Source organism: Orbilia oligospora, assembly GCF_000225545.1.
Source record: "Orbilia oligospora ATCC 24927 unplaced genomic scaffold scaffold00054, whole genome shotgun sequence".
In the NCBI taxonomy this organism is placed as follows: domain Eukaryota; kingdom Fungi; phylum Ascomycota; class Orbiliomycetes; order Orbiliales; family Orbiliaceae; genus Orbilia; species Orbilia oligospora.
Window position 1 is genome coordinate 3,208,337 of NW_011645611.1, and position 18,822 is coordinate 3,227,158.

General features: G+C 45.3%; 4 protein-coding genes across 4 annotated transcripts; 2 read left to right on the forward strand and 2 right to left on the reverse strand.

Annotated features, from left to right (window-relative positions):
• Window positions 1-803: 803 nt before the first annotated feature.
• AOL_s00054g965 (uncharacterized protein) lies at window positions 804-2,321 on the forward strand (the record flags this gene model as incomplete). The annotated part of the gene is made up of 1 exon (XM_011122281.1): window positions 804-2,321. The coding sequence occupies one exon, from the start codon at window positions 804-806 to the stop codon at window positions 2,319-2,321; it is 1,518 nt and encodes a 505-aa protein (XP_011120583.1).
• An 876-nt stretch (window positions 2,322-3,197) lies between these two features.
• AOL_s00054g966 (uncharacterized protein) lies at window positions 3,198-4,626 on the forward strand (the record flags this gene model as incomplete). Its single annotated transcript, XM_011122282.1, has 3 exons — window positions 3,198-3,420; window positions 3,482-3,833; window positions 3,918-4,626. 3 exons carry the CDS (start codon window positions 3,198-3,200, stop codon window positions 4,624-4,626), a joined length of 1,284 nt encoding a protein of 427 aa, XP_011120584.1.
• A 643-nt stretch (window positions 4,627-5,269) lies between these two features.
• AOL_s00054g967 (uncharacterized protein) lies at window positions 5,270-10,201 on the reverse strand (the record flags this gene model as incomplete). Its single annotated transcript, XM_011122283.1, has 1 exon — window positions 5,270-10,201. The coding sequence occupies one exon, from the start codon at window positions 10,199-10,201 to the stop codon at window positions 5,270-5,272; it is 4,932 nt and encodes a 1,643-aa protein (XP_011120585.1).
• A 5,463-nt stretch (window positions 10,202-15,664) lies between these two features.
• Window positions 15,665-18,385, reverse strand: AOL_s00054g968 (uncharacterized protein; the record flags this gene model as incomplete). The annotated part of the gene is made up of 3 exons (XM_011122284.1): window positions 15,665-17,134; window positions 17,220-17,682; window positions 17,856-18,385. The coding sequence occupies 3 exons, from the start codon at window positions 18,383-18,385 to the stop codon at window positions 15,665-15,667; spliced, it is 2,463 nt and encodes an 820-aa protein (XP_011120586.1).
• Between the last annotated feature and the right edge of the window lie 437 nt (window positions 18,386-18,822).

Below are 18,822 nucleotides of genomic sequence, written 5' to 3' on the forward strand. Positions count from 1 at the left end.
GGTATGGTCGTCACTCCAGAGTCCCAATAGGCGTATTCCAACTTCCATCAAACCATCAAACAAAAAAACTAAAATAAAAATTTCCCCTAAGTAAAAAATAAAATAAAAAATAAAAAATGTATATTTTGTTGAAAATTCGGTTGTTGGGTATTTGATTAATGCGTCGAAGTAGAGGAACGATCCGAGAACGAGAACAGAGTCGAGCAAATATGAAGAAGTGCAGCCGGCTTAACGGCGACCTCTTTAAGGCTGTCGGAATCCGTTATGGAAATGATGATGGTGATGGTTGGTCCTTGATCGGTCGAAAGTATCGGATTCGAGATGGTTGAATGGTCGAAGGTGTTGATGACGAGAATAAGTGAAGTGAAGTGAAAGAAGGAAAGATTGAAAAGTGTTGCGGAAAGCTGCGATGAGAAGAAATCTGAGGACGGTTTAGAGAGCTTAGTATGCCAAGACTTAGTTGACTCCCAATCAGGCTATTGACCTGTTTAACAGTCTATAACAGCTAGTAGTTAGCTTTGTTATTATTCCTTTAAAGGCTTGGCAATATGGCGGTCTCGCTTCTATTGCCCTTTCCAGACGCCAATATATCTCATTCTCCAAGACAACAAAAAAAAAATTTAAATTAGAAATTAAAAATTAGAAATAAAAAATTTAAATTCTTCTGTCGCAGCTCCAAGCTACTTATCAGCTACTCCAACATCCCCGGGTTACAGCAACAACTTCTGCCGACAACCGCAATATACCCTTGAGTACCCAGGAGATACCGCTGTTAGTAGAAAATACAATAGGAAGATCCAACAATGGGCCAGAAACGAAAGAGAGATGCTCCCGTTGCGGTCGCCGACAACCTGTCCAAGCTGTCGCTTAAACCCGCAACTACAACATCCTTCCAGATCATTGCTGGCAGCTACGACCGGGTACTTCACGGCCTCCGAGTAACTGTTCCGCCCTCTGTTACTATTGGCACCGGCACCGGCACTGTTGTCAATGATTCCACAGAAACAGCCTCTTTCACTCCGTTGTTCCTCTTCACAGCTCACGCCTCGTCCATCCGTTGCCTTGCTGTCTCTCCTCCTTCGGACGGCAACGGTGGTACAAGCAAGAGAATCCTCGCAACGTCTTCTCCAGATACCAAAATAAACCTCTACCACTTACACACCCGTACAAACCTGGGTACTCTCGCCCCTCCCTCAGCATCTCCAACAACTTCTCTCGTTTTCCCGTCAAAATCCACCTTAATATCCACCGATGAAGCTGGATACATCCACATCTTCAAAACTCGAGATTGGTCTCTTCTTAGTAGTCTTCACTGCCCTACTCCAAAACCAAAACCAGGTCAGATATTAACCGGCGGAGGAGTAAACTCTATTGCTGTTCACCCGTCTGGAAAACTCGCTTTGAGCGTAAGCCGCCATGAGAAGATGGTTAGGATGTGGAATTTAATGACGGGGAGAAAAGCTGGTACCTTGGTGTTCCCAAAGTCGATACCAAGGCTGGTGACCGGCGTTAGTGGTGAAGGACTCAAAGTCGTTTGGAGACCCGGTGGAAAGGAGGGATATGCAGTCATGTTTGAAAGAGGAGTCGTGCTCTTCGGCGTTGACAGTGTCGTCCACGGGAGCTTTACCACCACTCCAGTTTCGAAGGTCCATCAGGTTAAATTTTTGGAGGTATCGCTTGGAGAAGGGCGTGAAGAACAAGAATTATGTGTTCTGGCAACAGAAGATGGAAGGGTCGTGATTTACCTGATACCCAGGTCAGACAAGGGTAAACCAGCCGTGGAAGAGGAGGATGAGGAGAAGGTGAAGGTGAAGGAAGACGGAGAAAAGTCAGAAGATATCAAACCAGTTCTCCTCGCATCTATCACACCTACGACTCCTGATAAGACAAGAATAAAGGACTTCGACATCCTCCCTCACCCTTCCACAGCTCAAAAGTCGAAATACTTCCTAACAACAGCAAACAGTGAGGGGATTATCCGCGTCTACTCTCTTGACTTTGCTCAAATACAAATCGGAGCGACTAAAAAGCAAAAAACTGGGGAGAAAGAAGCTGAAACAGAAGCCGTTATCGATGTCAAGGCGGAAGGGTTCGCGGTCATGGCTGGAGAGTATGATACCAACAGGCGAATAACCTGTCTAACAACCGCAGAAGTTGAAGACAGTGCAGCTGGTATTGTGAAAGATGAGAACGATGAAGAAGAAGTCGAGGACGACGATAGCGGTAGTGATAGCGGCAGCGGTAGTGAAGTGGACGAAGAGGAGGAAGAAGAAGAAGGCGAAGAATGGGGTGGTCTCGGGGAAGATGAAGAGATGAAATAATTTTTGTTTCTAGAGAACGTTCACCTGTAAAATAGCGTTAAGGAAATCAGTTTGCAGTTGAAACCATGTAATAGCGAAGCACATTAGATATCAGCTTTCCCAATATCTTATTATTCGAGCAAGGGCCTTTCTAAGCCTTCAGTATACCAGTATGGATATACTTTCCACCCCAAAGTAGTAGTCTCGACGACAGTAAATTAACAGATGTTAGATTCTAGATAGAAGCACTTAAGCGGAATTGGTATTTAATTGATGCTTGTGTACGCCTAAGTCGAGTAAGAGCCTAGAAAACCTTCACATGGTATCATCTCGTAAACAATCACCTAGCTAGTCTCGAAGCCAGACGCCGGGTCAGCCACCAAAAAAGGTGTGTTGCCCCACCTGTCTACAAAAATAACACAAAACTGCGTTGCGTTGTATGGTGATGTTGGAAAATTGAGTTGGATTGTTTGAAGATTACTTTATCAGGAAAGTTTGCACTGCAAGATCAGCAACAATTATTCCTAATACGGAAATAACACGTATTGGAACTTCAAACAACACATTAGTGTCGAGATTACAACACATTTCTAAAAACCCATTCACAAAGGCTTCTTCCTCTCAGCGTCGACGGTCATGCTTCCTCCCTTCCCCTTTCACATCACTCCTTCTCTATTCATCAATAAAGAACGCGTCATTAGCTTTCTACGATCGAATAAACAACCTCAAGGTATATTTCATTCCCCACGAAACCATCCCCTCTCCACTCTTTCTTCCTTCCCCCCTTCCTTCATCAAACTCTTCTATTTTCTACTACATTCAGCTTACCAATTGCTTCCTTATCACCAACATCGATATATATATATATATATAAAGTACTCTAAACTTACCGGCAAGATGAATATCATCAAATTTCTGCTCGCGGCTGTTTTGGTGTCGGTCTCCATGGCCCACCATGTAATCACTCACTTCTTGGTGGACAATGTCCGCCAGGACAACGTCATTCGTCAGCCGGGGACGTTAAACCCGATTTCGAACCCTAACAACAGGCATCTTGCTTGTGGCTTCCCCGTCGGCAACGGACAAGGTATTAAGGGTACGGACAAGGCGTCCGTTCAGCGTACGTATTATTTCCCACTTCCTAAACACCCTCGAAATCCTGCTGACTGTTCGAAAAATAGCCGGATCAAAAATTACGTTTGAATGGCACACCAATTGGAGTGCCTCCGTCTCTGGCCCCGAAGGGGTAACTGATGTCTCTCACAAAGGTCCCTGCGCAATCTACATGCGCAAAGTCTCTGACTCGGTCACGGCCATCGCTGAGGACCCCCGTAAGCCCAATTGGTTCAAAATTTGGGAGGACGGGGTTGATGAAGATGGCGTCTTTTGCACCTCGAAGATGAGGCTCAATGGTGGATTCTTTACCGGTATTATTCCTAAGCACCTGGAGAATGGGGATTACCTCATTCGTGCCGAGACCATTACTTTGAATAACGCCGCGGAACCGCATTGGGAGCCTCAGTGGTATGTTGGGTAAGTGTCCTTATAAGTTCAAAATTATCTTTGCTGTACTCAAAATCACCTGTATCACAACTAACAACAACCCTTGCCATCTAGTTGTGCTCAGGTAACAATGAAAAACTCTGAGGCACCGTTCATTAAGCCAGTCACCGTTCCAATCCCGAGCGGCGACTACGCAAACATGAATATGCCTGGTCTCCGTTACAACATCTGGTATCCTGAGCGCAATAACTACTCGGACTATGGCCCAGTTCCAGGACCGGCTGTTTTCAATGACGGCAGTGATAAAGCCAAGCATCCAATCAAAGCTCCACAGAAGGTCCCAACACTCCCAGATGGTTTCGCCACCATCCCTTGGCCTACCTCAACGGAGACTACCCGTTTCGTCACACAAACACTAACAGTCGATGTCCCCACGACAACGACCTCCACCTACTGGATTACATCCTTCCTCCCCCCGGAATCCGAAACCCATCACACCCGGGTCTTGACTCGCACTGTCACCAAGCAGGTCGTCCAAACAGTCTATGTCACCGGCGCTCCCAAGCCATCAACAATGCATCCCCGTATCCCACACAGACGCACAAAAACAGTCACGGTCACCCATATTGTTACAGTTACCCACTTCTTTACCGGCGAACGACCAACACCTACCGATTTCACGAACACAGTTGATTTGATTAATGCTACTCCCACCTTTACTACCCCTACAAAATCTCCCAATAACTATGGGCCTATGTTTAGCGGCCGAGGGTATCATTACCGACGTTGGCATTATCGTCGTGCTCGCGGGCGACGAGCCTAGTTGGTAACGACTCTTAGGTCTGCCTATGGATCGATGTTATGGATTTCTACGAATCACGAGGATGACGATGTTACGATTTTGTGGTTTTATGATTATATGGTTTTATGTTCTTCTCTTTCATTCGGTTTTGTTTGTATTAGTGGTCCCCGCCTTGTTTACTTCATGTATGTAGCGTTGTCTTCAAGCAGGTATCTCTGTTATTGTGTTTGTGGAAATAGTGTCTATGGTTATCAATTCGTTCATTGTTCCCCTGTACCGCCCTACCATACTTCAACCAACTTTTTAAAGGGTCCATGATCAGTCTTAGCAATGGTCAAAGGGTCAAAGTGTGGACCGCGTCTACAATACGAGACTAGTAATGGATGAGCATTTCACTGGGTGTCATATTCCGCCGTTAATCATGGCGTTTCTACAAATCCGCTAATGATTGTATGCATGCTAAACAATTGAACGTAACTTTCGATATTATATATAAAAAAAGCCTAAGTCCACCGCTACATAAAAAGAGACAGTGTTACTATGCTACCAAGCCGTGTCGAGCTTTTTGGAAACAAGACCCTTCGTTAACGCCTTGACGCACACAAAAATCCAAGTCGATTAAATAAATATACTACCCAAATACCATTACCCTCCTATACTCCCATCAGTTCGTCGACTTTTCCTGGGAACAAACATTCAGGAAGACTTCTTGAAGTGTAGTTCCGTTCAAGCTGTACTCCACGATCCTTCCATCCTTCTTCATAGCTTCCATCTCCCTCATAACCTTCATAAAATTCCACCCTTCAGCACTACCAGTCTTCTTAACTCCAAACCTAATCTGTGCGTTACCGCCATGTACTACCAATTCCTCCAAGCTGGATCCGAAGGCTGATTTCACTCCTTTCTCCGCTTCTCCCGATGTTTCGGGCTTAACCACAGCTCGAACATGCCAGAATCCACCGTATTGATCTCTTAGACCCGATGTAGTACCAGAAGCCAATAATTTAACCGCGATGATAGAGACAGACGTAGCCAACGCTTCAACTTCTTCCATACTATGTGTCGTTAATAGTGTAGCCCTATCCTTTCCCAGTGCCCTCAAAGTCTTCCATAGCGTTCGTTTCGAGACGGCGTCAAGTCCAGTACTAGGTTCGTCCAACAACAGCACAGGCGGGTTACCAAGCAACGCAATAGCAACTGATAACTTCCGCTTCGTACCACCGCTAAGTTTACTAACCCGTTTACTCTTAAAATCTTGAATCCCGAGAGCCTCCATGACCAACTGTGCGTTTCTGCTAGGGTCTGGGACACCACGGATTTCAGCATAGAATTTCAGAGTCGAAAAGACGGTTAGATCGTCGACAGCGTCTTCTTGTGGACAAACACCGGTTTCAGCACGGGCTTCAACGAGTTGGGATAGTACAGATTTATCACGGACGAAGATATCGCCGCTGTCTGGTTTGAATTGTCCTCGAATCATGTTGATCGTTGTAGATTTTCCAGCACCGTTGGGACCTAATAGAGCCATTGTTTCGTTTGAGGAGACAGAAAGGGTAACGTCGTGAACGGCTTCGGTTCCCTTGAAGGATTTGTGAAGGGAGAAGCATTCGAGAAGAGGTTTGTCGTCTGGGCTGACTGTTTCTGTTGCAGACTTTCTAGTTGTTACTCCGGCGGGAGAAGCGAGTTCAAGTTCCATACTATCTCTTGATTTTTGGATAGTCGGACGACGGAAGCGGTAATAAATTCTCGAGAAGAGGGAGTATTCGATTGCCATTAACAGCGCAAAAAGAAAGACGATTTGAAGAATTAGGTTAAAGTAAACGCCGCCGTAAAGGTTGAATGCGAATGCGCTTGAAGGTCTCGGGATTTCACCATACTTTCCACAAAGTAGAGAGTAGGCATTTGTGCCTATCATTAACGCCCTAGCTAGATTTGCAGCTGGAGAGCTGAGGCCTAGTCCAGCGGCAAGTTGGTTTTGAACCTCATATCTATGAAGGGGCGGGGCGTATGTTGCCGCCAATACCACTCCAACAAAGTAGAGGAGTAGGAGGACGAGGTGGATGACGATAGCCATAAAATATGCCATTTTAGCGGAGAAGTATAGAGATAGGATATAACATCCCAAAACGGTTGCTACCCCGGTTAGTAGTATAGCGCCAAAGATATAACCAAGTCCAAAGAAGAGTTTGGTATATTCACCGACGGACAAAAGGGCGTACATTATGATTGCGACGATAAGGATAAGTTGTAATTCAAAGAGGAAGTATGCAGACCATAAACTTAGCGGGCTGACGCCATTGCTATATTGTAATGACCTAGTCTTTTGAACTCTTTCGTAAGTTGGATATATAATCGCAGCTGTGAACCCGGCAATTACTGCCATGGTAATAAATAGAGCGAATGGAACAGCGAGGAAATCGTAGGATGATTCAATCCGGCGTAGGGTCCGGACGCTGGTACGAATATCTGGTCCATTGTTGGCATCGCTAAGCATGTTATCAACCGTAGCAAGAATATCAACTGCATAAAATGCGCTATAGGAGGAGTCCTGGCCAATCATGGCAATTCTTGGAGTTTCGCCGTTGGGGAACCATATACCGACGTATTTGGTGCTGTAGCTATAATCAACCATTGCCAGTGCCCCGGGGAGAGTTTTAGTGTAGTTATCGACATTGTTGACGTAGATGATATTGTCGGATATTGGTTTTTTTGCATTATCTACATTGTCGTATGCGTAGACTACCGGGAAGAGTTCCTCAACGATTTTGTATCCTTCTGTTCTCGGCCTAAAAACGCTTTCTGGACCGAGGACTAATTTGTCCTGTTCGTACAATGTTGGGTAGCTAGATTCATCGATGGGGTCGTAGAAAGGTTGGTAGTCGGCTGGGCCATAGGTGCGGTAGGAGTATAAACTTTGGGTGGTGGTTGCGGTGCTGCGGACAGTGGCAGTAGCTAAACGGGCAGATGCAGAAGCCGAGAGAGCAGCACTTGTCCGAAGTGCATTCGTGCGGTTGGCGAATTTCTCAATATTAGCAGCACAGTTTTGAAGGCCATAGTCATCGACTGTTCCAGTGCCTTTCATGACAGCCGCGGCGACAGCGATTGGAATAGCAAGGGTTACAACGATAGCCAGCCAGTTATGTGGGATAACACTATAGCGTTTCTTGAATAGAACCCAGATCTGGCGAAATTTGCTGATTGGACGGCCTTGGTCAAGATTTTGAGCTGGGTTCTCACGGGCGGCGGTGGCAGCAGTCGTGGCTTCTTCGCCGCTTTCCTCGGCGTTCTCGCTTTCCTCGTCGAGCGCGTCGCCGGCGGCGACCTTTAAGAAGACTTGCTCGAGGGTAGGGAATGCGACTTCATATTTACCGACAGCTGCTTCGTCTTCTCTAGCCCATTCTTCGAGTTTCTGGGAAGCCTCTTCTGATGTCTTGGTGTGGGCGAGCTTGTTGGTCATGGTATGATCAGCGTAGATAGAGTATCCGTCACCATGAGCCGCCTTAAGTGCGGTACTGGAGCCTTCAACCACAAGTTTGCCCTTGGACATGATGATAATATAGTCAGATAGGATATCAGCCTCGTCGAGGAAATGAGTCGTCAAAAGAATAGTCCGATGTGCGACCCCCTGTTGGATAATCTGCCAAATATTCTGTCGTGAAAGGGGGTCGACACCACTACTAGCTTCATCGATGCAGATTATTTGAGAGCCACCAATAAAAGCAATAGCCAATTGAAGTTTTCGTTTTTGACCACCGCTGAGTGTGCCTGCCTGGGCGTCTCGCTTCTCGAGAAGATCGCACTCACGAATCATTGATTCGATAGTAGCCTCCTGTTCGTCTTTTGACATCCTTCTGCCTTTGATTCCCAACCAGATTTGAATATGTTCGCGGACGGTAAGCTGTGGCCAAATGACGTTGTGCTGTGGGCAGTATCCTAATTGAGTCCTTTCGCAGCCGAGTTCGATTTGACTCCCTTTATCAGCTTTCACGACTCCGCCAATACACTTCAGCGCCGTGGTTTTTCCCGCTCCGTTAGGCCCCAGCAGCGATACGACTTGTCCCCTGCGTACTTCAACGCTGAGCTCGTTGACGGCTCTCCCCTTCGACTTTTTAAACGTCTTGCTCAAACCGGTTGTCTTCATTGCTAGACCACTCTCGGGTGCCACTTTTGTAACGATATATGGAACATGCCAGATCGTGAAGTGAGAGGCAACAGCGAGACCGAGATAGAGTGGGATCTGGATGAGAAAATAGATAATGTAGAGGTATGGCGAAAACGAGCGGAACAGCGTTAGAATCTTGATATCCGCGGCGGATCTAGTTATGTCGAACGGCCTGGTTACGGACTCGAGACGGGCGATGTCTGCAATGAGAGACGCGTATGCAAATGGTGGGAACACAGCTGATAGGGCGCTCATTTCTGTTTGACTGGGTTTTTCCTTGAAAAGGTAGTTGAATATGATCATTGCTAGCGCAAGTGTAATAATGGCAGAGACTGGGCTGGAGAAGTGTCCTTTGGTAAATAGCGTCGAGAGGAAGACACACATACAGAGGGTTGCTGTGCCTGCTAGAACTTGGAACAGAACCAGGTATCCGGTGTTTGTAGTCGTGAATAAAACCACCCCTAATATGATACCGGTGATAATCCATGTGGGGAGATATAGTAACCAGAAGGAAGAAAAGTAAGAAGCAATCTGAGGAGTTTGCCTGCAGCCTTGGGTGGTGAGAAGTTCAGTAACGCCGCTTTCTCTTTCACGAGTCAGGAACCCGCAGACGTGGAAAACCATCTCGATGAAAATCATGAAAAAGAAAGGCGCAAGGAAGTAGGTAACAAAGTAGTAATATCCGTTAGTATTTGCCTCTGCTTTCTCTCCGGTAGATGTGGTATCACCATCGTTGTCATCCCCGCCGGAGTACAAGTCATCATAATACTTGTAATAACTGGACAAATCCTCTTTGTAGCTTTGTTCGTTAACAATGGTAGTCTCTGGGAATTCTGCAATAGCTGCGTCGAGTGCAAATTGAATGGGCCAAACTCGGTCTTGCATTGTGGACTTGTGAGATCTCCAATCCGAATCACCGCTAAAGTCGGAAGGATTGACGCTCAAGATGTAATCGAAGAATGTGTCATTAACTTTGTGAAAAATGACAGCCGTGAAGCAATCGCTGGCTCCAGCAAGTGTCACCCTACATTCCTTGATGATATCGGTTGCATTGTCGACTTTAATGACGTTCGCTACTGGGTTTCGCTGGGCAAATTTATCAATTACTGGGTCGACCCGGCTGCCGAATCCATTGCGTGCAAACACAAATTTGGTATCCTCGTGGCCCTCGAGGGCTTGAGCTATCGTCTTGATGGGTCTAAGATCAGATATACCACTATCATCATTTCCAAATCCACCAACTGAAGTTCCGATGTGCTTGAATTCCGATACTAAGAGAGTAATGGCGATGGGAACGAGTAGGACTCTGATGATCATAACCAATGGCCGTCGAAGGAAAAGCTTGAGATTCTTATGACAGAGGGCAATAACTTGGCGGGTATATATACCGAAGACGCCTTCTGGCCCTTGATGGGCACCGGATTTCTCCTCCATCCTGATTGATTGTGAAGAAGATTCTCTAGATCTCGAACATACAGGGAGAGTTGCAACGTCGTTGTCGTTTTAGGGGAGCTGTTGTAAAATGAGAAAATTATGTGTTGATTCCAAATTGGTAAGGATCCTGTCAGATTGGCTCGACGGGATGTTGAGACTTTAGGCGAGGACTGCCCGGCTCGCGACGACAAAAAAAATCACAGAAGAATAATTGAAGGAAAGGAGGGAAAATAAATCTGAGAATCCAAGAAGAAGAAGGTAAGTATAAGAAAACACAAAGAGCCGCGCGGGGTCGAAGACTATAAAAGAAACGGCCAAGTTAGCGCACAGCCGAGGAGGAATTAAATATCTGAGCCTCCGCAGTGAATGGTCTGAGATGCAACCGTGGTGCGGCTGTGCCACGCTCACATAGCATGGGAATCGAATGCAAAGTATGCATGGGGCTACTTGTAAATACTCACATAGAAAGCATGCGCTTTTGACCCTCTCTTTACGTCCCGTTCTTAATGGACACTTAAAACTGGTTAATTGGGCTATATAATTCGGTTCTAATATAGCCAATCGATTGTTCAGTGCCGGTTTTAGTGTTCCTCACATAGCCCCTTTAAGATTCAGACTCGGCTGCTCGCGATCGTGTGAAGGAATCGCTGTTTTTATATAATTAACAAAAAACAATACGCGCCTGCCTATATGCCACGGAATAAGAGGCTCTTATATGGAACCCCATTAGGGCTGGTAGCTGCTGTGTCTAACTATTTATGTATTTTACGAGTACCCCGGCCTCGTCAAGAAAAAACCGTTTCAGTTAAATTCGGCACCTGCAACTTGCAACATAGCAAATTATCTCCCTCGAATCGAAAAAGAATCAAACCACCAGCTCCTTTAGTCGCTATCAATCGTTAGTCATAAATTCCGGGGGTGACGCGTCCAAAAGACGCCAGGAAATCGTTGCAAACAGTCCCATATTTAGGTTGTATCAACAATGTAACATTGCTCTGTGCAATCTCTGCCATGAATGGAGAAACTAATCAGTTCCTCGTATTCAAATACTTGGCGCCAAGGGTCTATAGCGATTTATATTGCTTAACAAGGCCGTCGCATGAAGTAGGTAAGCAATTTTTTCTCCCCTTGTGGATCCACTTCCGACGAAGCGAATATTCCATTGCAAGGAACCTCTCCCTTGGCGATAATCTTAGCGTCGGCCGACTACGATCGCCGAGGGGCGCAGTAAGCAGCAATCGTTTCATTGTAGACGCCATGTGACGAGAGTATTTGCACCTATTCACATTGGACATCAAAAGTAGCTCTATCTTGCGAGTTTCTATGCAATGAATACGTAGCCTCCTCGCTGTTGTGCGACCAGCTACGCAGGCGTTTTCGAGTCACTCTGGAGAATACGAAGTATACATGAAGGCCGAAGGATTGCGATAGTGCTGCGCGCTGCATTTCGATAGTCGGGTTTTCCGACAGATAGACATTTAATTCAATGCATATTGAAATTTAGTCCAATCAGCATCACTGCATTTTATCTCCATACGCATACTTGATCCATGTCAGCAACCTCAAATGCCAAGCGCAAGGCGTACGTAACCACCTTTACCTTCCAATCCCAAAGGTTACACGGCGCAGAGCTCAACGATGTCTAGCTCTGGCTTTTTTTCAGATGAAACAAGTATCAATAACATTGTGGCATTGGTACGTATACCTACGGACTGGAAAAGAAAAGGAACTGCCGCAGTCTTAACCTTTCTAGCTTTTGTCAACGGAGTTGCAGCATTGGTCAATCCAAAAATCCAACAAATCACTAGCCAACACCCGAGGACACAGTATCATCCTAGTTTTCGATCCTAGTTCACTATACCTGCGATAATGCCACGATGATATGATCAAATTATGGATATAAATCACAACTAATTTCATGATGAGGGGTTGTCCACTTTCTGTGTGAAGTAAGTGGAAAATATAGGCCCACCATGGCTGCAGTCGCGTAAGCTGCGCCCAGGTTAAGAGCCAGTTAACATCATATGTATCACTCTGCTCCATTTCTAGTATGCAATACGAGACTACTCTATTTCAGCAATACGCGGCACACTGTTGTCTGATTTATGAGACCAGGCACGCCCAGAGCTAGAGGCATAGCTAACCAGCTGCCGAAATACAAGTCCCTTAATCACACAGAGACCTACATGGCCCTCCCCCCTTGGCTCTGCAAGCGGAAACATTTCACTTGGGTCATCCGACTTCCAATGATTATAGTGCTAGCACACCCTGGCAAGCTGATATCCCAAGGAGTTTCTCCATCGGTTCAATCATAATCTTTGAAAGTCCTCCATTTAGTTGATAAGTCCAGTTATACTCCGCTTTCGTGAATAACTCTCAAGCAGCTGTCAGTATCGACATGTGGAAGCAAAACATATTCGGCTGTGTGGTCGATAGAAATCGCACTGGACAAATCTCCAACTATATTTGGTGCAAGTGATTCTACTATACTACGCGGGGAATTCTTCAAATCCAATTTGCGCCCCTGAGCACCCGCATATAATTGTCACACCCAACAATATGCATGGTGGTGGCTTCAATACAAGCAAAGGTTTATAGAACTAGATTCATTCGCCGCATTTACCCTAGGCCCTACTAAAACTCGTTACAGGTGAGAAAATACCACAATCTCCGCATGCGCGCAGCTGCAGGCCTAGCACGTTGACAGAGAGGGCCCGGGTTGTTTCTTTCTATCAGCAGCCTTGTAGACTAGATTAATATTAATCTGGGGCACGCAGCAGCAATTAATTCTAGTTTACGAGATAACTCGTAAGGGCAAACGGGAAAATTCAAAATATTTATTGGATACTAGCAGAATATGCCCCAGCCCGCGCCCATGGCTGTTTTCCTTGGAACAGTGGACTGCTATGGGCACGTCCGCAGGGCCCGGTAAAGTTTGGACAGATGGGGCTAGACTTGGGGTGATCGATTTATTTTCTCCCTCTCTCAGTTTGGGAAGCATTCCAGCACATAGTGAAAGCTTGAAGTGTGGACCGCGTCTACAATACGAGACCCGTGAAAGCTAAGGTTCGCACTACGGGCAGCACAATACAATTTTATTGAAGCCCTGTTTACATCTATACCAGTTTTTCAAGAGCGCTCCGATTGGGCCCAGCATCGATATAGGAGGTATGCCGGTAAGGTACTTCAATTCCATTTGGGATATTCGTATTCCCGCAATTCATTGGGGAGCGCAAGGACTCGCTTCTGGGCAGTCTCCCTCCATGCCCTCAACTCGCACACAAACTACTGAGATTCTCCCGCCAATATCTATCAAGTGCTAAGCTTAAAAGGATCTACCCCACAAAAAAGTCTATAGATTACGGCGTATGTTTCCCATAATAATATTCTTCTAAATGGATATCTACCGGCATTTGACTGTAATTAATCATGCAAAATGTCTTTGCTAGCGTCCCAAGATTATAGCGGGAAGATGGTTAAGAGTGGAAAATCCGGTTAGTTGGTTTTTAATAAACGACGGACCAGTGTAAAGCCCGACGGACCCGTGATAAGACCCGATGGACTCTCAGCAGTATTTTTTACGGCTTATTTACAGAGAAAATATCGGCACCTAAACATCGCCTTAGCCCACAGTAGGGAGTGCACGTGCCCGTTTATTATTGATTTAATAAGATAAGCCATTGCCCTATCGATACCTGCGGCCGTTTGGATTTTTTGACATAATGAGGGTATCGTCGGCCAAAAACAACGAATATATATCATAATAAAAATAATAATCGGATACGCACATAAGATTGTAGTTAAATCGCGAAAGTATCTAAGCTACGACTGGACCAATCCTTCTCGAGGCCTCTCGAGCTCTCGCGTTCTTCCTCCTATGCCAAATCGCTTCCATATTGCTATTATATAGAGGGAAGATAGCCAGGAATACACGTGTATAATAGCTCAAGTGCGACGGCTAATGTTTTTTTTATTTTTGAGAACTCAAATTACTGGGAGTCTCTACAAAAATATCCACGAGATAAACCTGCTGGTGCCAATCTACATTTACATGGCTTCGAACATGCACCGAAACCGAATTCACGAACAGTACATCGATCGAATGTTAACATCGTTCTGCACAACACGACCAATTGCAATATACAACAAAATCCTCTCTGCGTTGACCAGGCTGAAGAAATTTAGAAACCGCATTATACACGGAGATACTTACGAGACTAGGAAATACTGTACGCGTATACGGTCGTACCAGATGCCGGTGATATATTATCAAAAAATCAGGTCAGTAATAATAGAGCTGGTATGGGGAATAATACATCGTTTTTTTTTCTTCTCGATTTTTCGCCCTTAACAAATATTAACAATGTAAATATAGTTTCATCAAGCTGCCTTTGTTTATAGCGACATAAAGAAAAGAAGACGAAAAAAATAAAGATAAAATAAAATAAAAAAGGGGGGGCGAGGGGCACTTTTAAGGAATTCTATAATGTATATATCTCCGAGGTTTCGGGTTTTCATGTTCTTGTTTTTGACTGCAGCTGATTGTAATTCTCAGTCTCGGCACTAAAAAACTTGTGTGGAATTCTCTAGACTATTTTTTCACATCGAATTTCAACTCCCAAATCCGCTTAGCTTGATAGAAACCCTAGCTCAATAAACCATCCCAAGAGCTCCGAAAGCCCACAAATAACCACAATAATTACAAATTGATATCTACGACCATAGAACGAAGACACACAGGGTATCCCGTCCGCTCTGCCTTACTTAAGCTTCGTATCGATGGGCTAGTAGTGTAGTCGGAGATGATACGCGAATCCCCATTGTTGTAGATTAGATGTTATTTTTTTTTGGAAATATATATATATTGTCCTAGATTAATTTCCTTTTCTATCTCGCCCCTTTTTCCTCATCCAAAGAATTATTGACCGAGTGGGTCATGTTATATGCGCATCGTGTTTAGAAACGACAACCAAATGTCTGGTGATTGAAGATTACTTGAGTCGGTTCAGTATGAAGGTATCAAATTCTTGTTGAATTAAGTATTATTCAAAGCTATTCCAGTCCTCTCCAGCGGTCTATAAGAAGTGAAAGAGAAAAAAAAGGGGGGTATGGAAAAGGAGATGAGTGAGTGACATAGGAAACGAACAAAGAAGATCGAGAACATGAAAAAGCTTTGAAGATATATGTAGATCCTTTTTAAACATCTAGGATTAGAGATTCTTTCAAAATCATTTTCCAAACCGGCTCATTATGGAGAAAAGCAAAATCAGCACACAAAAAACAAAGGAAATATAACTATTGTACAAAAAAAAGTAAACCTTACTTGCTAAGTAGGTACTTTTATCGGGCTGGAAGATGCTAAAATGCACATTGACAAAAAAAAGAAAAACGATGAATGACGATTGAGGGGGTATCGCAAATGAGGATGGTGTTACATAACTACTTGATTTTTGTTATTTCTGTTTAGACGATGCTCTCGCCGTTGCAGAGACCACCGGGCCTACCCTGTGTGATTTCGTACTCGGGCTTTGTGTTTCCCCACAATGGAAGGGAGGAATCGACGCATGGCAACCTAACATCGGAAGAGAAAATGCCAACCTTGAGGTTCTTAACGTCTTTGCTTGGGATGGCTTCACCACTAGCAGTGGCGATTTCCCAGTGAAGGTTATCTCTGAGGTAAGGAACAACAGCAGCACGGCCAAGATTTGCAACCTTCTCATTAGCAACAAGGTTAATAATGGCAGAAGTCAAAGGAACAGTTCCGGCGCCGGTGAAGTGATGTCCACCGCCAATGTTTGTGAAAGCGGAGTGCTGACCGACGAGGTTCTTGGAGAGCGGCCATGTCTTTGGATCCTTGTCATAGTCACCAATGAAGACGTAGACAGTGAAGGTTCCGTCCAAAGCGTTGTTTTCGGCAGTGATCTGAGCGACGTATTCAGTGTATTGATCACCGCTGATGAGGGAAGAGGCGTGGTCAATGAGGTCCTTGATATCAGGAATGCTGTCAATGGCATTTTCAACAACAGTGGCGACGGTGTTGACAACATCACCAGCGACATCAGCAATGTCGCTCAAATCGAAGCGCTTCTGATGCTGGTTCTGGTGTTGACGACGGGCCTCGAAGAAACAGTCCCAAAGACCAGACCAGAACCAGAGGTACCAAGGGGTGTTAGAGCAGGTTCGTGGACCACGTGGTGGGCGGGTTCCTCCTTGAACTGGGGATGTTGGCAGGGGAGCGACAGAAGATGTGGTTGCTGGTCTGCTGGTAGTTACCGGCCTGCTAGTGGTGGTTGGGACTTGGGGTACAGGTGGGGCTGCGGAAGTAGTACGAACGGTGGTAGTAGAAGAAACCGGTCTAGCAGGGGTGGTGGAGGGTGTGGTAGTGGGGCGAGCGGAAGTAGTAGTAGGACGAGCGGAAGTAGTAGTAGGACGAGCAGAAGTAGTAGTCCTAACAGGAGTAGTGCTTGGCCTGGTAGAACTGGTAGTGGAGGGTCGTGCGCTAGTTGTGGTGGTTCGGGAAGAAGTAGTAGAAACACGGCTCGAGGTGGTAGTGGTCCTGCTAGAGGTTCTCGACATGCTATTTGTGGCAGAAGAAATGGATGTGAGGACACCAGGTGGGGCGCCTTGGCCGTACTTGAAATTCACTTGTTCCGCGGCCCATTTAATAAAGTCACTAGGGCTTTTATCCCAGTCAATGGTTTCTGGGTAAGCATATCCAAAAGACTTGGTCGACTTGACATCATCGGAATTGTAGAAGTTATTGCCACTAGCTTTGCGGAAAGGTGGGAGTGGGGCGGTAGAATTGAGTTTAGAACCACGCTGGATGGCGAAAGTTCCATAGGTGCTGGTATACGGGTCATTCGGCTTAATGTATGCATTTGGATTGTTCGTGTTAACCGCTTGCCACATGGCGAATAGTCTGTCGATGTTGGTCTAAATTGAAAGATTGAATTAGCATTGTACACCTCGAAATGCTCACCGGGTAGGGTTGGTTTGGTTTGGTTTGTCGGAAACTTACGTGATGCAAGAAGAACAATGGGTCATGAGCAGCATAGTCTACCCAGCCCATTTCTCCAGATCCACCGCCGACAGTGGCGTGAATGACATCGTGAACGGATTCTAAAGAGTCGACCTTGCCGTTCACAGCTGTGGTTGTTCCTTTGTTGGAGAACCTAGCAAAGTTGGCATAACCGGTATCTGCCAACAAGTTGAACACACGATCTCTAAGATTGCTACCAATGTTGGCAAGCTGTGCATTCAAAGTATTAATTGAGACACGGGTAGTCTGTCTTGCAGAGTTAAATGGCTGACTGGGTAATTCATTCTGCTGGGTCCTGGCATTTGTGAAATTATACTTGTAGCTGTACAATGGATTATCGATTGTTTGATCTTGTCCATTTGTCTGTCGAACAGTGACACGAGGAGTATTTCCAATGAGTTCTGGGATAGTAGCATCAGAAGCCCAATCCCAGTATGGCATTCTAATCGAGAACGAGGGTTAGTTTACTTATCTTTGTGTTGCGGGACGTCAAAAGCGTTGCATTTTGGCGCTGCTTGGAAGCGAGCGACAAGCCAAACACGCAAAGCCGCCCAGGCTGGGCTAATGCAAGCAATTGAACGCAACCGAGTTAATGAAGTTAAATATAAAACTCACCTCCAATCTTGAGCGACAGCCAAGGCCTTTGTCGAGTCTTCTGTTCCGGCTCTGAACTCTTTGGCAATCTTTTGAACTTCTGCGTACAGAATACCTTCGTAGAGTGCGAGATAAGGCCTATGCCAAGTAAGGAACATGATGTCGGCGTGTGTGCAGTATCCACCGTCATTGTTTCCACCTCTGACCCCGTCCCAGGCAACATATGGTCGTCCGTGAATACCGGCAACCTGGTAATGCGAAGTTGGATCTGATTGGGATTTTCGCATCATTCTGTCAAGCGCCAAAATGTAAAGGTTTCTTCGAGTATCATCCTTGATGAATTCTTTGAAGTCCAATCGGACAGGGACAGGTCCATTGCCGGTGACCGCTTTGATACCGTCTGGTATTGTCGATAGTACAACTTCTCTCTTAGCAATCTCTCCTCTAACACCTCCTCCGAGTCCGGAAAGCCCGAAAGGGTTTGTCGGTAAAGCGTCGATATAGCTGAATCCGACTGCCACAGCAGAAATGAGTGTCGATATGCGAACCATGGTTGCTAGATATAAAAAAACAGACAGGACAATTTGAGATACTTCTCAAAATTGAAAAATGAATGTAAATAAAACGAGATGGATATGAATCGAAAGACACAGAAAAAATCAATTACTGTGCTGTATGCTAGAGACGGATGAAACGGGTATTTTTAACGCAATTGTAACAGTTATAATGATAAAAGTTCGCCGAACTTGTTAGTCAAAAAGAAACGAATTGTAAAGATTGTTGGCGATGTTGCAAAAAATGTTCAACACTCGCATGAAACAACAGGACGGTAAAGAGTGACTTCGGCGTAGTGCTACTAATTGAAAAGCACTGCGTCGATAAGAGATAGAGTTAACAAAAAGGAAAAGAGAAGGGAGGAAAATAAAAAGTTGTTGTTTTTAGAAGCCAACTGGCATACCAAAGGGAGAATACTTCAAGAAACATTCAG